This window comes from Pinus tabuliformis, chromosome 2_1 (assembly GCF_031772625.1).
Source record: "Pinus tabuliformis cultivar Carrire ecotype Pingquan chromosome 2_1, CPIR1, whole genome shotgun sequence".
In the NCBI taxonomy this organism is placed as follows: Eukaryota; Viridiplantae; Streptophyta; class Pinopsida; order Pinales; family Pinaceae; genus Pinus; species Pinus tabuliformis.
In genome coordinates this window covers 15,934,121-15,960,076 of record NC_142299.1, presented here as the reverse complement: position 1 = coordinate 15,960,076, position 25,956 = coordinate 15,934,121, and the positions used below count along the sequence as shown (strand labels likewise).

The window sequence follows — 25,956 nt, the reverse complement described above, 5'->3', positions numbered from 1 at the left end:
CACAGCAGAAGCCACTGCTAAACTCTTCTTTGAACGAGTGTGGGTGCACTTTGGGATCCCACAGTCTATCATCTCAGATCGGGACAGTCGGTTTCTCAGCACCTTTTGGTCCAGTCTCTGGTCAATGCTGGACACCAAACTCACGAAGTCCACAGCCTTCCATCCTCAAACTGATGGCCAGACGGAGGTTGTCAATAGGATGATTGTGCACATTCTGCGCATGTATAACTCAAAGCATCCATGCACATGGGACGAGAGCCTCCCCTACGTTCAGCACAACTACAACCGAGCTCTTCACAGCTCCACTGGCCATAGCCCTTTTCAGGTGGGTTTGGGATTCCAGCCACTATGCCCCATTGATGTGGCCATGCCACTTGCAGCTACTCACATGAATTCAGCTCATGTCCAGTCCGAAACAGATAAGGCCACCAGCTTCATTGAGCGAATCCAACATATTCGCCAGCAGGTCCATGACATTCTTGAGAAATCAAATGCCAAGTACAAGCAGCGACATGATCAACATCGGGTGCCACACAAGTTTCAGGTGGGCGACAAAGTCTGGTTGCATTTGCAAAAGGAACGCCTTACTGGAGCCTATCGGAAATTGAGACCACTCCGATATGGTCCTTACACCATTACTAAGGCTATGGGAGACAATGCATTTGAGCTCAGCATTCCCCCATTCCTTGGCCTGCACCCAGTATTTAATGTGGACCGCCTTCGGCCATACTTTCTACCATTGCTAGACACATCCGACATTGCAGAACAGCTCAAACCCACATAATTAAATCCAGATTGCATGGAACAAGCTGCAACTGATCGGATCATGGACACACAGATCAAGAACACTCGCCAACAGAATATCCAACTGTATCGAGTTGTCAAAGCGGGTCAACTCCTTCAGCAGGGCAAGTGGCTCACCAGGGAACAAGTTCAGCAGAAGTTTCCTCATCTCATGGAGGAGCTCAACGCAATGGGGACCATTGCTTCCTAACGGGGGAGGAATGATCCAGGTGGATATTGGTGGCCACCTGCCAAGTCCACCTAGACCCCCACCATTGTCTTTCTCAGCATTTTCAGTTTCCTTAATTGTAGCACAACTTACTATTTTTAGCAGTTTTTCGGGTCCTGAACTTCCGGAGCCGTTTTGAGGCCCTAAACGACGTTTTCTGGGAAATCTGGGGGCAACATGGGTCCATGGACTGATGTTTCCCTTCCCAAAGTGGTAGTGCTCGGATAGATCTTTCTAACGAGCTATTGTACGCGTCAAACAGAGATCGTATGCCAAAGTTACGACCCCGGGAAGTTGATGTACCAATTTACCCAAACGGGCCCCACAGTTTGGCGTTTCATCTCCTAGGGTTAGGTTTTGGAATGTTAAGGGTTGTCCATTGTTTCTCAACAATAAATAGGCCTTCGAGCCTCATTGTAACACAGTTCAGAGGCATGTAGCCATCACATCTCTTCTCAGAGATAAGCTACCATCGCCCTAGCTAGTTTATTTCCATTTCTGTTTGTAAGCATATTTCAGTATTTTCCATTAATGAAATGAAGTATTATTTCCGCTGCATCTTTGTGTATATGGTTATCTCTGTAATCTGTTGCGTTCCTGTTTAAATCCGGATCATCATGGAAGGCATAATTCATTGCCCTCTGAAACGTCGCCCCTGCGTTCTTTAAACCAAAGGGTAATTTTCGATATGCGAATGTGCCCCACAGACAAATGAATGCAGTCTTTGACTGGTCCTGTGGGCAGATATTTTATTTGATTATACCCGGAAAATCCATCCATGAATGAAAAGATTTCGCATCCGGCGCATTCATCAATTATCTGGTCGATGAAGGGTGTAGGGTAGTTGTCTTTTGGACAAGCTTGATTTACATCCCTATAATCAACACACACTCTAATTGTCCCTTGTTTTTTCATAACAGGGACAATGTTCGATACCCAATCGGTTAGAGGAACTGGGTAGATGAAACCAGCATGGAGAAGTTTTTCAACTTCTGCCTTAATGGCAGCGGCTTTCTTGGGGTGCACCTGCCTGAGCCGTTGTCTTACCGGTTTGACATCTGGATACATCTTAATTTCGTGTTCAATGATACTCGAGTCGATGCCTGGCATTTCACTATATGACCAAGCAAAGACATCTCTGAATTCACGAAAAAGAGCGTTATATATTTCCAGTTCTGAAGGAGAACAACATTTGCCAACATAAATATTCTCTACAACATCTGTTTTAGTCGAGATATTTATGGCTATAGTCTCTTCAATGTTGGATAAGTTTCGCTCGGAATCCACCGTATTTACAGTATTTGAAAGGAATTCAAAAATTGAAGGATGATAAAGGTCATCTTGAGTATCTTCTTCACAATCCGGAAGAAGGTAACGATGGTGGCAATCATTCCACGGTGCCCCTTCAATCGACATTGATTGTATAATTCCTTCGTCGATTCCATGCACTCGCGACCAAGGATTTGAAGGGGTACCATATTCTCTAGACCTATCTACCCAAACGCTTGATGAGCGTTGATTCGGGTTTGCCTCCCATGCTAGAAACATTGATTGCTACAATATTTCTATTGGGGTTGGGGGCAAAACCATTGCATGATCCATGTTGATATCGTTTTCTGAAATCTTTGTGGAAGATATCATATTGCAGGTTCCTATCGACGCTACTTCCGCCAAATTGATTGGAGGTGGAAGAGCGAAAGTTCCCATTAGTATAGGATCTTTCAGTAGGCCTACTCCGATATTCTGAAGCGAATGTGGGCTTCCATGGATCATGGGAATGCTTCCTGTAACTTGAGAACCATTAGGGAGGAAGTTTTGTTGATCGACGATTGTAATCCCTCCTTGGAAGGGGAATGCAATCCTTCTAAAATAGGTTGACACAACAACTTCCATGGCATATATCCATGGTCTTCCTAGTAGGATGTTGTAATCAATATTTCCATCGATGACTTCAACATCTATTTCTACTGTTTTTCCCCCTAGTTCAACTTTCAAGTTATTTAGGATACCATACGGGGTATATGACCTTCCGTTGAATGCTTTTAATGTCGTCGAAGATCGCGACAAGGTTGGAGATCCTAAAGTTTTCCAGCAACTCATCGACATAATACATGTAGATGCCCCCTCATCAATAGTTGTTCGATGAACAGTTTTGTTGAGGGCTTTCACTTGAATAAGGAAAGCTAGTTGAGATGGTAACTGAGGATCGTATCCTTTATGGTCAAAGGATACAAGATTGGAATCCTTAGGATCAACCCCACCAATAGCTGATAACAAAGCCTGCCTTTGGGATGGGCAATTTTGTAGCACCTCAAGAGTCGACATAGCGGATGGCGATTGGGCCAAATCTTCCACTATGTTATAATGCTGCGCCGCTCTAGCGCGAGGATTAAACGTCTACTTGTGTACTACTCCCTTTGGCGGTTTTATTGTTAATTCAGGAATGATGGGTGGTACAACTTCTGTCGAAGTTGTTGTCAAACTACTTGGTTGATCTTTATCCTTGTCGTTCGATAGCTGCGGATTCCCGTAATCTTTGTTCCTTGTTGAAATCAAAGCATCATTTTGTTGCTTCGAAATCGACAACATTAGCACTTGCGACAGGGAAGCATTTCCACTATCAACCAGATTTGTTCCTGGATTTGGAAACGGATCAGTTAACACAACTGAGGTTTGCGAACTTTTAAAGAATCTTTTAAGCTCAGCTTTGTATGGACATTCTTTCGTCCAGTGATTCTCATCACATATCTGACACCCAAAGGGGGGTTTCCTATTTCCAGGAGGGTCTGAAGAAGTTTTTTCAGGAGATGACTCACCTTGTTTCTTCTTCTTCCCTTTGCCTTGTTTTTTCTTGCTTCCTGGTTGTTTGGTTTCTTTGCCTTTATCTGCTGATATGGCATTTACTTCCGAAGCAAGAATCTCGTCTTTTGCATTTTGATCTGAAATCTTACGGGATTTCTTGGACGTAGCCTTTGTCGATTTCGTGTTTGTAGTGCCAATCACGCCATCTCCGGCATGAGAGTCATCGTTTGATTTAGGAGGAGGAGGAATTGAGAATTCCGGTCTAGGGGCGTCAGGTATTTTGTCGTAGAGCGTGCCAAACTGAGTATAGACCAAGTCTAGATATTGAGCACGAGCGATGACTTGTTCTTCCGTTACGACTCCCCCTTTTCCACATCTTCCGTTATGGCAGGAAGTAACGACTTGATAAACCATTCAGCTAATAGCTGATTGGGAACATACGCTTTTTGCCATCCTACGACGACGTCGCCACTCATGTATATGATCAGATATGTGAGTGGCCGTTGTCTGCTTGAAGTTGGTTAGGATTTCCGTTCTCGTTTCATACCTTATCGGTAATTGAAAATGGGTTAAAAAGGTCGTGGCTAAGGTACTGAAGTTGTCGAACAAAGCTCTAGGCAATTCAATATACCATTTTGCCGCTAGACCCGTTAACGTCCTCTGAAAAAGGCGAAGCCTTATCGAATCATCGTTTAGGGTGTTTGACGAACACCATAGATGAAATGTCATCGCGTGATTCGATGGATCTTCACCTGGATTTCCATTAAATTTAGGAATATCTGATGGAAGCTTATGAGGGATCGCTGGCCACCAAGGGGCGTAAGCAATTGGATCGTTTGTTAACCGGTGTAAATCAGGTAACTCTAAAGTTGCCCAGGATATGATGGAATTGCCTGAGCAGTTGGTCTTTGCATACCAGCATAATGTAGTTGATGCTGGTATGACTGATACGGTTGGTGGGCATGACCATTGTAAAATGGTTGATTTTGACCGTTTTGGATGTACGGTTGTCCACTGTTCGCAAAGATTTGCTGCTTAGAACCTTGGTATACTTGTTGGAATTGTGGTTGTTGGTATTGCACCAGCCACGGTTGTGAAGCCATGTTCTGTTGCGCTATACTAACTGTTGGACCAAGGTGTGGGGTAATTGTACCCGTTTGGACCTATGTCGCCCCACCAGTCAGCGATTGTGGTTGAGTCACAGGGTCAAGGGGCTGTTGCATCACAACCTGAGAAATCTGAGGTTGACATACAACAGGCAGCGTTTGAACTTGTGACACTGTCACAATAGCTGGTGTAGTCGGGATGCTCGACATAGGTACACATTGTTGCATAGAATACACAACCATTGGTTGTTGGGGTAGTATAGGTACCCAACCACTTGATGTAATTCCAGTATAACCTGAATACTGTTGTGAACTCCCGTATGGATACCCTCCCGGAGGGGGTAATGAAAGGGCATACTGCCCCCCATACGGTGGCAATCCAGAACTCAAAGGGACTGTCTGCCCTTGGGGACTGGATTGCCCAAATTGACCTCCAAATGGATCAATTTGGCGAGTCTCAACATAAGAGTTGTCGGATATTATTCCGTAGGAACAAACAGGAATGGACCATACTGTTGAAATAGTCCCTGGATGGACTCCTTCTAGCGGTTGTGAGCTAGTTGGGACAGATGGTACGCCGACAAACATTGTCGGAGTGACGGTAGGGAGTTCTGCTGTCACTGTGTCAGTCGACACAGTCCTAGATGTTGACGGTTGTTCAGACAATTTGAATCTATCCAAAAGATTAGCTAGCGATTCTACAGGAACTTCCACTGGTGGTAGACTAACTTCTGATGTCGAAGGAAATAGAGTGACCCCGACTCCAAAATGTGTTGGAGTACTTGCTTGCGGATCTTCTACAATTTCCTCTATCACAATCAAACCAGGTGGAAGGGGAAGACCGTCAGGTCCGTAAAATATTTCTGGTGCCGAAGAAGGGGTTGAATCGACAGCTACAGATGTTTGAGGAGCAAGACTCTCCGAACTGGTTACAGATGGAACTGGTTCAGTAACACAAGTGTTTGCTCTCAGACTAGGATCAGTCTCACTGTCCCTCTGTGGCTGTTGAACTTCTTCTGTAGAGGCAGGGTTTCCAGAAATGTTTGGAGTAACCGGAATCTCGGATGTTGTTGGAACACTTGTTCTAACGTTAATAGGAGACTTCGAACCGGTTAAACGAGTTCGCTTTGTCTGTACTGTTTTCGATTCCGGAGACAAAGACGGTTGACTCGTAAGCCTCCGCGAACGACGGGGTTTCAATTGACTTTCTTCCACAATTGCGGATTACTCGATCAACTAAAATACAAAAGGGGAAATATGTTTCCGAATTAAATGAATCTTAGACGCTTTGGACAGAACTTGCTTTTTCAATTTTAAGGAGTCGAGAAAAAGCAAAAAGATGACTCTAGTCTCCTTCGATGTTTTAACGAGCCCGAAGTGACAAATGCTCGGATGGACTTTTTCCGTTATAGAGTCTGAAAAAGGCCAAAAGGAACTGCTCTGGAGTTCTAGGTAGAGGGTGTGCCAAACTTTTCGCAAAACCGCAGAATACTTTTTAAGGTACGGGCGGTCAATCTTCCTGAATGCTGTGTTCAGTGCATTGCGATCAGTAGGGCGGCCGACACGGCTTCCTATGGATAAAGGTTTTATGCCTATAGGGGTCTCCCAATATATACTCGACGATACGTGGGAGCACAATCCGTACTGGCGCTTATCGTCTCTCAGGAGGAATCACCCAACCATCAGCGAGATCGACAGTCACCAGGTTTTACGACGCCGTAACACGTCTCTAGCCTAGACCTCTATGTTGTGCGTTAAGTTACAAAGCGTTGTTAAGTTCATTCAATTTATTTTAGGTTGATCTTTCTTAGAAGTTTGCCTTTTTGGATCACCACGAGATGTATATACAATTCCTAAATGCAGTCTAAAGATGATAAGCAAGCTTTTATCTCTTTTCAACAATGAAAATCCTAGCTACAAGGGGAAAAGAAAGACACAAACTTTTCTCAAAGAGCATAGAGCACACTCTAAATGCACTTTTCCTAAATCAAAGCATGCAAACTGTCAAAATGAAAATGCACAAATGCATGTATTTGTTTTCACTTTCTTAATATTGATGCCTAAAAGGAAAGCTGTTGTACAAATTTGAATTCGATTTCAAGTGAAAAACACAAACAAGTTTGATTACGACACTTTATGATTTTGAAGTAAACACTTGTTTCGACACTAGAAATTCATAAATTCAAACCAAAAGACAAAAGTAAAAGCGCAATCAACTGTCAACAACAAACACACTTACTCCTAAGATCAAAACGACACTTACGACAGGTCTAGATCTAAGGGCGACAATATGACTAGTTTACTTTTGTAATGGGAAACTGCAAATGATGTAACAAATACACAAAAACAAATACAGTTTCTTTTATACAACTGAGGCAGAATTAAGGCAGAGAAAAGGGGTTTTCAGATAGGTACACACACTGATAACAGGCTGCAAAAAACAGAGATAAAACTGAATACAAGGATGCAAAGAACCACAACTGCACAGGGCAAAAGCTGATCAGCGCACCTGCAGAACAGAGAAACTGAATTGCAGCGCAGGTAGCCCTCTCAGGACCTGCGTTGAAATGCAGAGTCTCTTCACAGAGCCTGTGCTGAAGCAGAAACGAGAGTTGTCTCTGGGTTCTGGGTCACGGTTTGCAGTTTGATCTAAGGTTTTTGGCCGGATAAAAGCTATCAATAAGGTACAATTAGGAGGATGATTTAAGGGAGGACTAAGAGCTATCACAAAGGGCTGTTAGAGCATTTGTGGATCAGATTTTTCAGATCATAAACAGGCCCAATGAGTGGACTTAGAGTAGCAGATCTCTAATTTGCCTTTGTAAATGGCAAATGCAGTTCGATTCAACACTCCTGAGTTTATGAGAAGAACAACAATAGAAACACAAATAAACTAACTAAATACGATCCCCAGTGGAGTCGCCAATTTTTTGTTGGGAAAAGTATCCATTCAGAATGCCCCTATCCCACTCTAAGGTGTGATAGTGCCTTAGCAACAAACAAGGAAACTTACTTGAGTATTATTCTTTATGAAATGTAAAAGAGGAGAAAGGATCTAACTAACCTGTGTCTTTCGCTAGTTTGTTGATCCAATCACTCCTCTCTTCAATAGTTCCCAGCTCCCAGCTTCCTTACCGGCCCAGCTTCACCGAATTCCTGCAAGATCACAAGAGAGAGAAACTACACGAAGATATAGTTATACATTCATAAAAAGCTCAATATCAGATTAAGCTAAACATGCAAATATAACAAAAGATCACTGATACACAGCATGTAGGAGAAACTCAAATAGTTTATTGATAGAATAAGAAAGTCCAAGAGGAGATACAACCAAGTGAGTTCCGATCCAGCATCTACCTCCCAGCAAAGGAATCCCTTCCTCTCCTCCAACAAAGCATAAATCACCCAATGTACTAATCTCAATCTCAAACCAACAACAATTCTCTGCAAAGTACAAAATTCGAGCCTCCGAATCTCTGGGATGAGGGATCCATATATAGATGTAAGCAGAGAGGATGAGTCAACTTATGTTTTGACTTGTGGCTTCTCTCTGTCAGTTCTTGCTTCCACTTGGATACTAAGAGCCTCTTACTCATCACTTGGTCGAATTCAGTGAGGTAAGTGTCATTGGAGAAGATTCTGGAAGCTTCCATGGTCTTTCCACCTCGTTGAATGACTCTGCCACTTGTCCTTTCCCGCTCAACGCACCTGGGTAGTGCATTCAAGTGCGTTGCAATGCACCTAGACAGTGTACTGGGGTGCTTTGCAACGCAGGCGGCTAGTGGAGCACTTGAATTGATCCTGAATTGACTGTTTCTGAGTGGTTTTTGGTGGAGAACTTCTGGGAGAAGCTGTCATTGGTTGACCTTGTTCCTTTAGGAGCTGTAACAACCTCTTTAGGGACTTTGGATCCCTTGGATTATGGACATTTCATGCTTATAGCTGTAAGGCACAAAAATGTCTATAACAGGCACCAGAGTCGTCTGCTCTTTCTCTATTTTTCTATGCATGTCCCCAATGAGGTCAGGGTATAACGAGTTGGGACTTGAACGAGTTGAACTCTTACAAGACCAACCTCATTGACCCTGACGACCTCCCATGGTGGAAGAAAAGAAAGACGAGGGAGCAGGATATCCTTTCACAATGTTGCTCAAAGAAGCCCTTGAGTAAAAAGAGATGATGGACAATTTTTCCCAGATCCTTCAACGAGTATCAACAGGCGAAGCATATTCATCCAACAGTCACTTCGGAGGTGTTGCCCCCTTTAAGGTACAAGTTAACATTGACATTCCTATATTTGAAGGCCAAATAGATGCAAATTGACCTAGATAGATGGTTAAATCTTCTGGAAGGATATTTTTCGATTCATAATTTTTCTGGTCGGGAAAAGATTATTTTTGCACTCCTTAAAGCCATCCCACATGTCAAGGAATAGTGGGAAACTTATTGTGAACAGAGGGATGAGGAGGAACCCTCACTACTTTCAGTTGCAGCCTCTTGGAATTCTTTCCGAGTTGTCACGGAGGAACAATATTACCATGTTGGGAGGTATGAATATAAGTACGGAAAGTGGACCACACGACAGTAGGAAAGGGTCCAAGATGTGCCAGATTTCACGAACATTTTCCATACCCTATGCACAAAGTTCGGTATGAAGTATTTTGAGTGGCATCAGATACTCAAGTGCCATGGTTGTTTGCACAAATACATCTAGGCATAAACAGAGTTCTTGGACATATCCTCGCTTAGCACAACATGTCGATATGATGTGGGGATCGACTAGAAATTTAAACACAAGAAGTGAGACTTTGGATCTGCAAATATGAAGCACGGAGAAGGCACCTCCAAACCGCAAAATAAAGGACAAATCCAAGGTGGAGTGACCTAGGATAATTCATCAAAGCCATGAGTAAGAATAACACCACATAGATGAAGGACACTGGAAAGTGGTGTAATTTCCACAAGAGCCCCACCCACAATGCAAATGTGTGTCGCACAAAGCAGTCACTAGTGGTTGAGCTAAAAGTTTCAAGTTAGATGCATATTCTGACTCTAGCCAGAACCCAACTAAGGGAACAATAAGGGGAAGCAGATTATTAATGTTAAACCTAGTGCCACCATTACCACCACCAAGATCCAAAAGATTGAGCCAGAAGATCTAGAGGAGGGGGATCATCTCTTCCACTCATAACTGTGGGTGAAGGGCTCTCCACTATAGTTCATTGTCGATAGTGGGAGCCAAAAGAACATCATCTTATCTGACGATGTTAAGCGGTTAGGCCTACCAACCACACCACACCTACAACCATACACCATTAGGTGGCTCCACCAAGGACAAAATATCTGTGTCAACCAACAATGTCACCTTCCCTACAACATAGAGCCCTTCATGGATGAGGTACTGTGTGATGTTGCTCATCTTAAATTTTGTGATGTTTAGTAGGCCGACCATACTTGTGGAAGCATCATGTTATGTATGAGTCCAAGCCTCACACTATTATTATTACTATGGGTAAAAATCTATATAGGATATCGGAGGTAGCGCCGCTTATTGCCATTTTTTTTTTATCTCTGCTAAGCAATTCAATAATATCATCTCCCAAACGGGGAATTTTTTTACTTTTTTATTCGTTCTCAAAGTAAGGGGAAGATCATGGCCACATTCATGACCCCCATAAAGGGTTCCTTTGTGCAGCATAAGCAAATTGATAAGGTCATGGAGGAGTACAGGGACATCTTCTCCTCACCCACAACAGTACCCATACACTGTCAGGTCAAGCGTTCCATCGATATGAGTCCTAGATAACATATACCTAATGGGCCAATATATCGCATCTCTCTTCTAGAAAACAAGGAAATTAAGTGGCATATCCAAGAGTTGCTACAAAAAGGGAACATGCGGTCAAGTTCCTCACCTTATGGGAGCCCAATTCTACTCATACAAAATATGGATGGGACCTAGAGACTCTGCATTGATTATCATACACTGAATAAGATCATTGTCAGGAACACATACTCAATCCCACAGATTGATGACCTTCTAGACCAGCTCAAGGGGGCTAAGTACTTCAATAAGATTGATCTAAAGTCTGGCTATCACCAAGTTCCAACAAAACCCACAGGTGTATGAAAGATAACCTTCAAATCTAAGGATGGGTTATTTGAGTGGTTGATCATTCCCTTCGAAGTGACAAATGCCCCTGAAACTTTTATGAGTTTGATGGATGACATCTTGTGGCCTTTCACCAACTATTTTGTGGTTGCATATCTGGAAGACATCCTCATCTTCCTCAAGAGATGGGAAGAGTACTTGCAACGTATTTGGCAGGTCCTTCAAACCCTGCGGTAGCAAAAACTATGTGCCAACATGGAGAAATGATCCTTTCGCATGAAGTAGATCTAATATCTGGGGTACATAATTGATGAGCAAGGCGTGCATGTGGATTCGACTAAGATCCAAGTCATTCGGGATTGGCCAGCCCCAAAAACTCTCATAGATATTTGCAGCTTTTGGGCCTTTCCAATTTCTATCAAAGTTTCATGTTAAGATTCTCTCATATCACTTGACCTTTGAGTGAAGTTACCAAGGGCAGAGTGAAAAGCAAAGTCTTTTTGGTCTGAAACCACCCTCCTCTCACATCCACCTAAGCAACCAACCATTCGGGGTAAACATGCGATGAGAGGCCACTATGATATGATTCGACCCCTAAGTCATTTTAAGGAAGTGGAATCGACAGAAACACACCATACAAACACTCAACATTAGCCTTAAGACCCTTAGGAAACAATCCAACACTTTAGGCAGCTTACCTTTGGGTCCCACTGAAATTTTGGACAACTTGACCTTTGGACACTCTCATGATATGGGCATGCCAATGTCCAGGGACCTCTGGACGCTCTCACAGGCCCGAAAGCCAGTTTCCAAGGACTCTTTTGCTCACTTTTGTGCCAGCATCCCCAAGAATTAAGCCACATTTTTAGGCCTATAGACTAGATCACTGCCCATAATTGCATGATACCTTCAGAACAGTAAATTACCAAGAAAATGACAGTGCAAAAGCAATCACTTGAATGAGACCTTGAATGGACCCCTACTAGCCATGACAGGCATTTCGTAAAACATATCACGAATATGTAATCTACAGGTGTAAACAACAGATCTGAGCATAGGGGTCTCATAGTTAGCTTAGAATCGCTAGGAAACATTGATGCCTCAACACATAAATTGTCATTTCATCCATTAGGCCATAGATTATTTTTTCATTCATTTACCATTAAAAACATGATGAGAGCCATACATAGCTTCTATCATAAAACATGTATATAACGAACATAATAGTAGCAAAAATACTAATGAAATCACAACCATATAACCACATATAGACTAGTATAATACTCCTAGAAATACAAAGATATATAACTTCATATTGATGATGCAAAATCCAAACCTGGGATGGGACTTCCACGTTCCACCCGATCGTAGAATGGCTGAGCCAAATCTCTCTTCAATCATTCAACCTCATGCCATATTCCAAGCATGAATGTAGGATCTCATAGAACACATCAATCAAAACCCATCCAGGGCTTCCATAGGCCATCCACCTCAACCCATCAAACAATGATTCCACCTCATGGTCAGACATCACAAAACCATCATCAGATCGGTCTCTATCCCATAAATTCAAGGCTCCAGAGCATTTGTTCCAACCAAGGCTCCAAGACTAATAACTCAACCCACATATGTCGTCGGGCTCTAGAGCATTTGTCCAACCAAGGCCCCAGGACTAGTAACTCAACCCACCAAGGGCTCTAGGTTTTTTTTCCAACCAAGGATACGGGACTAGTAACTCAACCCAAGCTGTTACAGGGCTCCAAAGCATTTTTGCAACCAAGGCTCTAGGAAGTAGTAAATCAACTGAAGCTAAGGAAACATGAGAACCAACCAAGACAAAATAATGAAAATAAACCCACAATCTCCATGGTTATCAAGGAAATGGCAAGGCTAGGCAATTCACTGCCAACTCAGGTAATCCTCCATGCCAGTGACAGATCATGACAAAAAATCCACATGCATATGCCATTCATGCCAAAACTAGTGAGGAAAACATACATGCAACTCGATACCTGCAAGCAAATCTCATTGTAGCTGTTGATCCCGATGTCATCATGCGATTTCCTACTCTTCCTTTGCCTTCTTGCTCCAAAATCCAAGTATGCCACACCCTCCAAGAGTGATCCAAGAAAACTCTAAGTATCCAAGACTATGAGAGAGAGAGCTCCAACACTGAGCTCCTCAGAAGCCCTTTTATAAATGAGACCTCTATTTTCTTCATTTTCCATTATTTTATTTCATTTTCCTCCTCACATGCAACTTGTGACCTTTCACCTTCCTTTTCTCCTAATTTCCATTATTTTCATAAATAAATGCACCTTTTCCAATTTCCTTAGCCATTAAACAATCACAAGTGATCCCCATCACTAGGATTTTTCTCAATATTCAGCTTGGAATAAGTGTCCCATCAATCATGGTTATTATTCTGTCTTTATTAACTTTTATGACATGGAATTTTCACTAGGGTTGTTACAGAACCCTCCCCCTTGGGGGAATACCATCCTCAGTGTTCAACAACACCTATAACCATAAAATTGTTGTAAGCAAAATATATTGCCGATGGAGCTTTATAACTTAGCTCATTGTAGTATTTACAATGATCAACCTACTGAGAAGCAAACCAACATGAAAACATAACAACATAACATCATCATGACATGACACCCATACTGCTTATTGGAGCTTTATAACATAGCTCATGATGGTATTTACATCCATATATCTATATATATATATATATATATATATATATATACATAAACCAACATCACCAAAACATATACCAAGACATTTACCAAAACACCATACTATAATTGTTTTACCTCATTCGACAAACAAGGAAGGATACATAGCCCGCATTTGATACGTCATCTCCCATGTAGCTTCATCGGGCCCAAAGTGCTTCCATTGCACCTTAACTTGCTCTATTTCTCGATTCAGGAGCATGAGCACCTTTTTTTACAATATACGTTGAGGCTCTGATTAGGATTCTCCATTTGGTTACACTTGCAATACAGACCAGTCAATCACATGATCAACATCTTTAACATACTTCTCTAGTAATAACACATGGAAAACATCATGGACTTTCATTGTCAGAGGCAATGCAATTCAATAGGCTACTGGCCCAATCCTCTCAATAATACTGAAGGATCCACAAAACCGTGGTGCCATCTTGGCACATGATCTGATCCATAAGGAGACTTTCTTCGGTTTGATGTGTAAGTACACGTGTTCCCCAACCTGGAACTCCTTGAACAACCTATTCTAATATGCATAGCTCTTATGCCTATGTTGTGCTTCTTTTAGATTCTTCTTGATTACCCACATTCTTGTTCCATGTCTTCCAACATGTCGAGTCCAATCAACACCTTGTTAACTGGACCACTCCAATTGATAGGAGTATTGCAACTCTGCCCATATAATGCCTCAAATGGACTCATCTTCAGATATTCATGATACCCATTGGTATAAGCAAACTCTACAAGTGGAAGATACTCTTCCCACTTTCATTGTCGATGCATCACATACATCCTCAACATGTCCTCCAATATTTTGTTGACCCTCTCTATCTGTCCATCAGTCCGCAGATGATAAGTTGTACTGAAGATGAACTCTATGCCCAAACTTCTAAATAACTCCTTCCAAACATGGAATTGAACTTTGCATCCCTGCCTGACACAATATTCTTTGGAACACCATGCAATATGACCACATCTATGATGAATACCTGTGCGACATCGCTAGCTAAGAATGTAGACTTCACTGGAATGAAGTGCACAACCTTTGTCAACCTGTCCACAATAACCATGATGGAATCATGTTGTCTCACTGTCCTCGGCAACCCTGTGATGAACTCCATGGAAATGAATTTCCATTTCCACTCTGGAATCGCATTTGAATGTATTAGTACACCTAGATGCTTACACTCTACCTTCACACTCTGACATTTGAAACACCTAGCCACAAACTTTGCTACATCCCTCTTCAGGTTTGACCAATAGTAAAATTTATTTACTGCAGTCAATTTCTTTTGATAACCTGGGTGACCTGAATATGTTTTCACACGAAACTCCCTCAATATCACCTTCTTGAGATCAGTGTTATCTGGCACATATACCATGTCTTTGAATCTAACCAATCCATCTGTTGTGAGGCAATAGTCCACATCCTGTGCACCTGCACTTGTACCTGTACCACTACTTGTACATGTACATGTACCACTACTACCACATGTACTATGACATGTACCTGTACTAGTACTCTGCTGCAACCTGTGCATAATCTCTATATATCTGACCTCCTGTTGTCCTGCCTGCAAGATTTTATCATGTAAGTCTGTCTCATAGGAGCTCATAGTTGCTAAGTGATTTACCTGTATCCGCCTGCTAAGAGAATTTGCCACTTTGTTCTCTTTACTTTTGATATATCTGATCTCAAAATCAAACTCACTGATCATAGACAACCACCGAGCTTGCCTACCATTCAGATTTGGTTGGTCAAATAGATACCACAAACCATTGTGATCACTCATCAATGTAAACCTCCTAGCCAGAAGATAGTGCCTCCACATCTTCAACGCATGTATGATCACTGCCAACTCAAGATCATGTTTAGGTATTTCTGCTCATGCTCATTCAATTTTCGCGACTGATAGCATGCCACATGTCCATCCTACATAAGGATTCCACCAAGCCCTCTCTTGCAAGCATAAGTGCATACTACAAACTCTTTGTTTGGATCTGTAATCTTTAACATTGTGCATGTGTCAAAAACTGCTTAAGTTGCTCAAAACTAGCCTCAAACTCCTTTTTCCATTTGATCTTCTAACCTTTCCTCTGCAATGATGTGATAGGAAAAGCAATCTGTGAGAAGTTCCTGATGAACCTCCTATAATAGCCTGCCAACCCCATGAAATATCTAAATGCTCGACATGCTCTTCATTATTTTTAAAATATATAAATATGTCATCACTGAACACAATAAAAAACTTATCCAAATACAGGCGTAACACACTATTCATCAAGCACATAAATGTAGTTGGAGCATTAGTTGAACCGAATGGAACTACAACAAACTCATAAAGTCCATACTTGGTTCGGAAAGTGGTTTTTTAAATGTCTTCCTCTTTGATGCATACCTGGTGATATCCAGATCTCAAATAAATATTCAAGAACACTATTGCTCCCTTCAACTGATCAAATAGGTCATCAATCCTTGGTAACAGATACATGTTCTTGATGGTTTGTTCAACTTCATGTAGTCAATGCATAATCTGAGAGCACCATCTTTCTTATTCACAAACAATATGGTGCACCCCATGGTGATACACTTGGTCTAATGTATCCCTTTTCCAACATTTCCTTCAACTATAGCTTCAACTCTACCAACTCAGGTGTTCTCATCCTGTAAGGTGCTTTTGATGCTATAATTGCCCCTGGCACCAACTCAATAGAAACCTTATGAGGTGGCAACTCTGAAATATCCTCAGGAAATACATCCATGAAATGTTATAGAAATGGGTACCTTCTCAAAACATCTATATCTTCAACTTCCTTACCTTTGTCACTAGAAATGTGCACTACGAATAGCTTGCACCCTTTCCTACGACTACGCTTTGCTTCCATAGCTATCGCCATACTAATTGATGTGGCTTTCTTCTTACCATGTAAGACTCTTGGTTCTACATTGTCATACAAGCACTTAATAGCTTTTGCTTTGCCATAACAATCCACCTTGGTTCTATGAAGGTACAACCAAACCATGCCCAGCAACATATTGTATGATCCCAACGGTAATACATTCATATGTGCTACGGTAGGCATCCCTAATCCAAATGGATCCAAAACATTCCCTAAGTCTTGAAATCTTCTTAAAAATCCTCTAAAAGATCATAATTATCACATAAGCAAACCTTCCAAAAGGCGGAGAAACACTATCAGGAGGCGAAAACATAGAAAAACAATGAAAAACAGAGTATCGGGGGTTTGAACAGTGAATGCACAGTAGCTGTTTGATTTGGCTGATCAATGGTCCAGATTTGATAGGCAAAACGCAATTAGCAAAAGAAGACGGAGGATATCGATGCATACCATATATGTGTTGCGATGGCGATCAGCGGAGTCAACGAGGACCATTGATCAAGCGCGTAGATCGACGACCCACGTTGCATCACAACATCGCAATCGGCAACCACAATGAAGTGCTTACAATGACCCAGGGGTATCACGATATGCGATTGCGATCAATCGCATCGTGATATCGCACTCAGAGAAACACAACGACGCGGGGCTTATACACATACGCAATTGGCAAAGGCATATGGAGGATATCGGCGCATACCATATATGTGTTGCGATGACGATCGACGGAGTCAACGAGGATCGTCAATCAAGCGCGCAGATCGACGACCCACGTTGCATCACAACATCGCAATCGGCAACCACAATGAAGCGCTTAAATGACCCGGGGGTATCGCGATATGCGATTGCGATCAATCGCATCGTGATATCGCAATCGGAGAAACACAACGGTGCGGGGCTTATACACATGTATATGTGCGATGCAATTAACCAGACCCGATGGCTATATAAACATTATTGCATAGATTTTGAGATCCATCAAACACCATTTTTAATGTATTTTCATAGTTTTCGTTTATTAAGCGAAATGTGAAGGATAAAGCGTTGATGCGATATACCGGACCCGAAAGGGTTCGTGAATGGAAATATATATTGTTTCAAGTTCAGAGGGAGCCATTTTTACGTTAGTTTCATAGTTTTAATGTATTTTTAGAATACAAAGGAACAAGGACAAAGTGACTTGCGATAGCGATTGAGGACGAACCCGATAGGGAAATAGACCGTATTTAAGGAATTTTGAAGTCCGGTTGAACAATATTTTGGCAGTTTTTTCTACGTTTGAATGCATTTCTCTATGTAAATAGAGAATGGCCGTTTCAAGGATTTAAGCGGCTCGATGCACTCATCCGTTGCGGAACAGGCGACCACCTCCCCCAAAGGCGTTAGGCCATGCTTGCTAACACTTAGCAGAGGGATTCGAGCGGACAGAGGCCGAGAGACAGAAAGCCAGGAAGGGGAAATGAGCAAGCAGCACAGATTGGCTTTAAAGCCATAGAAAACAGAACATAGAGACAGGCAGTGCCGAGACAAAGCTAAGACAACGACAGAGAGTGATTAAGAGAGTCTGTGTACTCAGAGAGGCTTGAGAGGTTCAAGAAAACTCTTGTTGTTGTATCTGTTGTATTGAGTCTCAAATTGAGCTCATACTATTGTAAAAACTCTGTTTGAAGACATAATAGAGAGGTCACCACTGAAGGTTGGACCAGGAGATGTAGCACAGGAGTATTGGGTGAACTCCTTATTAAATTTGTTGTGTTTATGTGTGTTGTCTATTATGCTTCTTTATTGCTTCATTGTCTGTGTATTTCACAATCTTATCAATCCATTGCATAAAATAACATAGGCGAATCCATGCACATGAGTTTGTAATACCTTATTAATTTTTAAGATCTCATTTTCAGATCAAGTGGTATTAGAGCTTTAGGTTTGCTAAGGTTAGACAAGATTGTGCTGGATTGTTGAATGCTAACTAGGTCAAAGCTCAAATTGGGAAAATTAGAATTGGTAGAGGCTAACCCAGAAATTTGAAGAGTCCATCCTAGGAGGAAAATGACAGAAAAGATTCCATTGGAATCCGAATCTCAGTTCATGGACAGTTTCATGACCATGAGAGCCATGGTAGAAGAGATGTATCAAGAATTCAAGAAAGGTAGAGGTGAGAGTACCTCAACCTCCAAACAAGACAAAGGAGCTAAAGAACCTTCTCTAGATGCCCTAGAAGGCAAAGGGAAAGGAGAAAAGCCTTCTACATCCACACCTCCTGATAGTCCTGAAAATAAAAAGAAGAAAAAATCTTTGATTAAATTAGATGTTAAATTTGTTTTGCCAATATATAATGGAGAATTAAATGCATAGAAGCTAGATAACTGGATTAGACAAATTGATGTGTATTGCAGGGTGCAGAACATTGATTCAGACAGGAGTAAGATTCAGCTGGCCAGCCTACACCTTGGAGGAACTGCCTTGGTATGGTGGGAAGGTAGGACACAAGCTGACTTGAAGAAGCATGGTAAAATTCTTTCTGTCTCGAGTGAATTTTTTTCTGCCATTAAAAAAATATTCTATCCACTCGCTTATATGCAGCAAGCTATGATGAGTTGGCAAACTCTTCGCCAATTAAAAGGGAAAAGTGTACAAAGCTATTCCCAAGAATTTAGAAAAAGAGCTTTAATTCTAGGCATTTCTTTAGACTCACCTGAAACTTTGCTGAAGTATATAGGTGGTCTGAATAGTTATTTGAGGCACACCATTCTCATGCTTAACTCTACTAGCATAGATGAGGTATCTGTCCAGGCTACACATCTAGAGGCTAGACGCAAGAATGTGAACCCAGAAATGGGGGATCATCAAAAACCAATGCAAGCAAGAATAAGGAAAAGAGGAAGCAAAAATGGAAAGAGAGGAAGGAAAATGTTGTACATAAGGCCAAACCTTCATGCACTCACTACAAGAAGGATGGACATGATGATGAACATTGCTGGTCTTTGCATCCGGAGCTGAAACCCAAGAAGTTCGATGGAAAGAAGAAGAAGGTTGTTGCTGCTATACAGAAGGATTTTGGGTCAGACTCAGGTGATAAAACAACAATCACAGTTACAGGTATAAAAGGTAAAAATTCTGAAGCATCTACTATTGATAATGAAGAAAATGAGAGGAAAAGACATGAGGTTTTTCATATTAGAGTTATTTCCAAGCATCAAAAGATTGATACTTTATTTGATAGTGGCTCATAAGTAAACTTAATTTCTGAAGTAATTGTAAAGAAGTTGGGATTACTAACCACACCTCATAAGAAGCCATATCCATTAGGTTGGGTATGTGATAAAGCAAAGCTACAAGTGACTAGACAATGTAAACATAGATTTTCCATTTGTTCAACATTTGTAAATGAGGTTGATTTAGATGTAATTCCCTTGGATATATGTGGTATTGTTTTAGGAAGTCCTTACTTGTATGATAGAAAAGCCATTTTCTAGAGAGCTGAAAATAAATATCAACTTGTTAAAGATGGAATAGAATATATTGTAAGAGCTCATAAACTCAAGATTAATTATACTTTCATAAACTCAGGGCAGATAAAAAGAATTGTAAATTCATGCAAGCAATTTTTACTGATGGTTGTAAAGGAAAAGAAACCTAATAAAATCAATGTATTTGAGGGTTGTGATGCTAAAAAAAAAGCCGATTTAGAAAAAGTTGTTTTAGAATATGATATCCTATTTCAAGAACCTAAAGGTCCGCCACCCAAAAGGGAAATTGTACATGATATTTATTTGCAGCAAGATGCTCCATTGCCTAACATCGGAATGTACAAGTTATCCGCTTTAGAGAATGCAGAGATCAAGAAGCAGGTACAAGAGCTGCTCGAGAAAGGGTTCATAAGACCAAGCACATCACCATGTGGATCTCCAATCGTGTTGGTGAGAAAGAAAGATGGTTCATGGAGGATGTGCATTGATTACAGAGCATTGAATAAAATAACGATCAAGAATCGTTATCCCCTTCCTCGCATTGATGATCTATTGGATAAGCTAAAAGAAGCTGTTTACTTTTCCAAGTTGGACCTACGTAGTGGTTACCATCAGGTCAGAGTAGTAGAGCAAGATGCATGTAAGATTGCTTTCAAAACAAATCAAGGGTTGTATGAATGGCTAGTTATGCCTTTTGGCATTCTTGTTTTCAGAAAAACATGGGAAGAACATTTGAAGCATGTAAAGCAAACTCTAGATGTTTTGAAAAAATAAAATCTCTATGTTAAATTATCAAAATGTGAATTTGGCAAAACATCTTTGAATTATTTGGGTCATATTGTAGGGGGTGGGGAATTGAAGATAGATCCCTCTAAGGTTGAAGTCATTTTAAACTGGCCTAAACACAAATCTGCTACAGAAGTTAGAAGATTCCTAAGAGCAGCACAATATTGGAGAAAGTTTATTGCTAACTTTTCCTTAATTCCAGCTCCCTTACATGCTTTAACAAGATTGAACAAGGTGTTTCAGTGGGGAGGCAAACAACACCAGTACTAGCATTGCCAGGTCTTCAAAGACCATCTGAGATCGAAACAGATGCCAGTGACTATGCCATGGGAGCAATGTTGATGCAACATGGTAAACCCATATGCTACCATTCTCATACATTTAATTCTGCAATAGTTAATTATCCCACATATGATAAAGAATTGTATGCATTAGTACAGAGTGTAAAAAAGTGGAAACATTACTTAATGGGCAAAGAAACAGTTATACATACTGATCATCAACCACTTCAGTATTTGCACTCACAAACTAAATTGCAGCAATCAAGACACTATAGGTGGATGGGTTTCCTACAACAGATTCATCTAATCATTAGATATAAAAAGGGCATACACAATAAAGTTGCAGATATGTTGTCTAGACCAATTATAAATGCATCTACTATACTTAAGCATAACTCAGTAATGCATGAAAGCTACATTGAACAATATGCTCAAGATATAGATTTCAAAGATGTATATGCAGCTTTATGTCATGGCAAAAAGGTAGAAGAATTGGATTATTATGTTAAGGACCAACTTTTGTATCATTTGGGAAAGCTAAGCATTCCATAAACTGAAAGAGTCAACATAATTAGGGAAGCACATACTTCTCTGATATCAGGTCATTTCAGTGTAAGTAAAACAGTTGCACAGCTGCAAAGATTCTGCTATTGGCCAAAAATGCATGAGACAACCTCTAGATATATTAAAGGGTGTACTGTGTGTGCTAAAAGCAAGCCCAACAATAGAAAACTAGGCTTGTACACTCCACTTCTAGTTCCTTCTCGTCCTTGGGAAAGTGTTTCCATGGACTTTGTTGGGGGGCTACCAAAATCTAGAAAAGGTCATGACTATTTATATGTTATTGTGTACAGGTTCAACAAAATGTGCATTTTAATACCTTGTAATAAGAAGATTATAGTTGAACAAACAATGAAGTTGTTCTTTCAACATGTCTAGGTGCATTTTGGTTTACCCACTTCCATAGTATCTGATCGAGACTCCCAATTTGTTGGGAAGTTTTGGTCAAGTCTATGGGAATTGATGGAAACTATACTGAAAAAGAGCACAACCTTTCGTCCACAAACAGATGGCCAAACAGAGGTAGTCGACAAGACAGTGATCCAGTTGCTCAGGGGTTATTACAGCAAGCATCCCAAGCTTTGGGATGAACATTTATGTTATGTGCAACATGCTTACAACCGTACCAAGCATTCTTCTCCACAAAGATCTCCTTTTGAGACTTGTTTTGGTTTTATACCAAGGTATCCCTCGGATGGACACAACGATGTGGACAAAGCAACCAGGTTCATTGAACAGATCCAAGAAATTCATGAGGCAGTGCAGGAACATCTGGAAAAGAGCCAAGCCAAGTACAAGGCAAGGCATGATAAGCATTGGGTGGAGCACAACTTCCAAGTTGGTGATCAAGTCTGGCTATATATCAGCAAGGACAGAATGTAGGGAGAAGGAAAGAAGCTGAAGCCAATAAGGTACGAGCCTTTCAAAATACTTGAGAAAATTGGTGAGAATGCTTTCCGCCTTGATCTACCAGCATACATGCACATCTATTTAGTGGTAAATGCAGAAAATTTAAGACTGTTTGAGCCTTCATTAATTGAATATCCCGAAGAGCAAAGTCAATTGCCTTCCATTGACGATCTATTGCATGAATATCTCAATGAGTTGCAGGAAGATACAGTTCTAGACAGGAATGTGAGAACCACATGCAGAGGGGATGTGGAGTACCTTAGAATTAGACTCAAAGGTTTAAAACCCAGCAGTGCGAAATGGATAGAGATTGGGCAAGTGAGGAAGCTGTATCATCACTTAAGCAATGCTTGAAAACCAAATTTTGGTGGTCCAAAAGCCTTTTTTAGTGGGAAGGTGTGATCCAAATGGATCCAAAACGCTCTCTAAGTCTTGAAATATTCTTAAAAATCCTCTAAAAGATCAGAGTTATCGCATAGGCAAACCTTCCAAAAGGCAAAATAAACATTACCAGGAGGCGAAAAGATAGAAAAAACAGTGAAAAACAGAGTATTGGGGGTTTGAATAGTGAATGCACAATAACCGTAAGATCTGGCTGATCAACGGTCCAGATCTGATCGACAAATTGCAATTGACAAAGGCAGATGGAGGATATCGGTGCATACCATATATGTGTTGCGATGGCGATTAGCGGAGTCAACAAGGACCGTCGATCAAGCGCGTAGATCGACGACCCACATTGCATCGCAACATCGCAATCGACAACCACAACGAAGCGCTTACAACGGCTCTGGGGTATCACGATATCGCAATTAGAGAAACACAATGGAGCGGGGCTTATACACATGTATATGTGCGATGCGATTAGCTAGACCCGATGGCTATATAAACATTATTGCATAGATTTTGAGTTCCGTCAAACACCATTTTTAATGTATTTTCACAGTTTTCATTTATTAAACGAAATGGGAAGGATAAAGCGCCGATGCGATAAACCGACCTGAAAGGGTTCTTGAATGGAAATATATATTGTTTCGAGTCCGGAGGGAGCCATTTTTATGTTATTTTCATGGTTTTAACGTATTTTTAGAATACAAAGGAACAAGGTCGAAGCGACTTGCGATAGCGATTGAGGACGGACTTGATATGGAAATAGACCGAATTTAAGGACTTTTGAAGTCCAGATGAATAATATTTTGGCGGTTTTTACTGCGTTTGAACGCATTTCTCTGTGTAAACAAAGAATGGCTATTTCAAGGATTTCAGCAGCCTGATGCACTCATCTGTTGTGGAACAGGTGGCCACCTCCCCTAAAGGCGTTATGCCATACTTGCTAATGCTTAGCAAAGGGATTCGAGTGGACAGAGGCTGGGAGACAGAAAGCCGGGAAGAAGAAACAAGCAAATTGGCTTTAAAGCCATAGAAAACAGAACTCAGAGACAGGCAGTGCCGAGACAAAGCTAAGACAATGACAAAGAGTGATTAAAAGAGTTTGTGTACTCAGAGAGGCTTGAAAGGTTCAAACAAACTCTTGATGTTGTATCTATTATGTATTGAGTCTCAAATTGAGCTCAACTGTTGTAAAAACTCTGTTTGAAGACATAATAGAGAGATCACCACTGAAGGCTGGACCAAGAGATGTAGCCCAGGAGTATTGGGTGAACTCCTTATTAAATTTGTTGTGTTTATGTGTGTTGTCTATCATGATTCTTTACTGCTTCATTGTCTGTGTATTTCGCAATCTTAACGATCCATTGCATAAAATAACATAGGCAAATCAATGCACATGAGTCTGTAATACCTTATTAATTATTAAGATCTCATTTTCAGATCAATCCCATTCAAATCAAATGCACAATCTCTTACCCAATGAGGAAATCGCTTCTTCATACCCGTAACCAACTAGACTAACCAAGATTCTGCATCCAATTCCTTACTCAAACCACACTTATCCACCAAGTCAGGACTAACATAGCTATAATTAAATTCGGGGTCAATCAAAATAGAAATAACTTGAATACAAAGCTTATCATCCATCTCAATGATAGATGCCTGATGGTTTGTCTGTTTGTTATCCAATGTTGCATAAATACGAGGAATACTTTGCCCAAAATCCCCAACAATATGTGTGTCATATGCACTGTATATCTTAGGATTACCAGTCTAATACCGTGGACAATCCCTCCTATGATGATCTCCTCCACAAGTCCAACACTGCACAGGCTCCTTATTCTGCTCCTCAGATCGATGTCACTGTCCCCTATTTGATGCATTGAACCTCTTAGGTGGTGTGACATTCCCTTTATTATCTTTATCGTGAGGCCTTGCTCATTTCTTGTCCCATTTTCCTTTGTTTTTTGCATTACCTCTCCAGTATGGCTTAGTCTCAAATCTGTTCTTCGACTGCTCATAGCAATGCCTTAGCTTTCGAATGGCCCCCTCTAGTTATCTAGGCTCATTGAACTCAATCCTATATTTAAATGCAACTAACAATCCACTAATGAACCTCTGAATTTTGGCTCTCTTCTGTGAGATAAGACAGATACCTCAGTAACTCCAAGAACCTACTAGTGTACTCATCATCTATCATTGATCCCATCTTTAGCTCATACAATTCTTTTTTCCTGTTATCAAAGTATCTCTCTGATAGGTACTTCTTCTTGAATAGCCGCTCAAATTCACTCCAAGTCAAATCCTCCATATGAATACATATGACATTCTTCACATCTTCCCACCAAATGTCTGCTTTACTTTGATACTGAATGTAGCTACTCTTGATTTCATGTTCTCTGAATAATAATGTAACCTGAAAAAATTCCTCATGCCAAGCAACCATGCCTCTTCATCCTATGGTTTCTTCATCTCTCCATCAAAAGTAGGTGGCTTTTCTTTCTTAAACTCATCCGACAAGTATCCCCTATCAATCCTCCTATAAGGATGATAATGATGACGATCATAGTGCCGATATGAATCAAAACTAGAATAATACTTGTGTCTATCCCTTCTCCCCTCTGGACTGTCCAACAATCTGCCATCTCTATTTAACATGTGACCACCAAGAAACCTACTACCATATGCCCCATTAGTTTAGTCCTCTTTCTCATAGTTGATCTGATGTGGTCCTTGTCGCTGCAAATCTGACAAACTCTGAAGTATCATTGCATTTACCTCTGCTTGTTTCTCCTATGCTTGCATGATTCTGTCATTATCTGCCTTACAACTCCTTATTTCTTCCTTTAAGCTTCTCAGTGTAACTGCCAAATCGGAAGAGTTCC

The 25,956-nt window shown here is 41.0% G+C and overlaps 1 protein-coding gene across 1 annotated transcript in view; it reads left to right on the top strand.

Moving 5' to 3' along the window:
• Nucleotides 1-24,104, top strand: part of LOC149198451 (uncharacterized) — a 104,226-nt gene extending 80,122 nt beyond the window's left edge. The window contains exon 2 of the mRNA XM_089400300.1: nucleotides 23,979-24,104. Coding sequence (XP_089256426.1) covers nucleotides 23,979-24,104 — 126 coding nt within the window. The remainder of the gene's footprint in view (nucleotides 1-23,978) is intronic.
• Nucleotides 24,105-25,956: the final 1,852 nt, after the last annotated feature.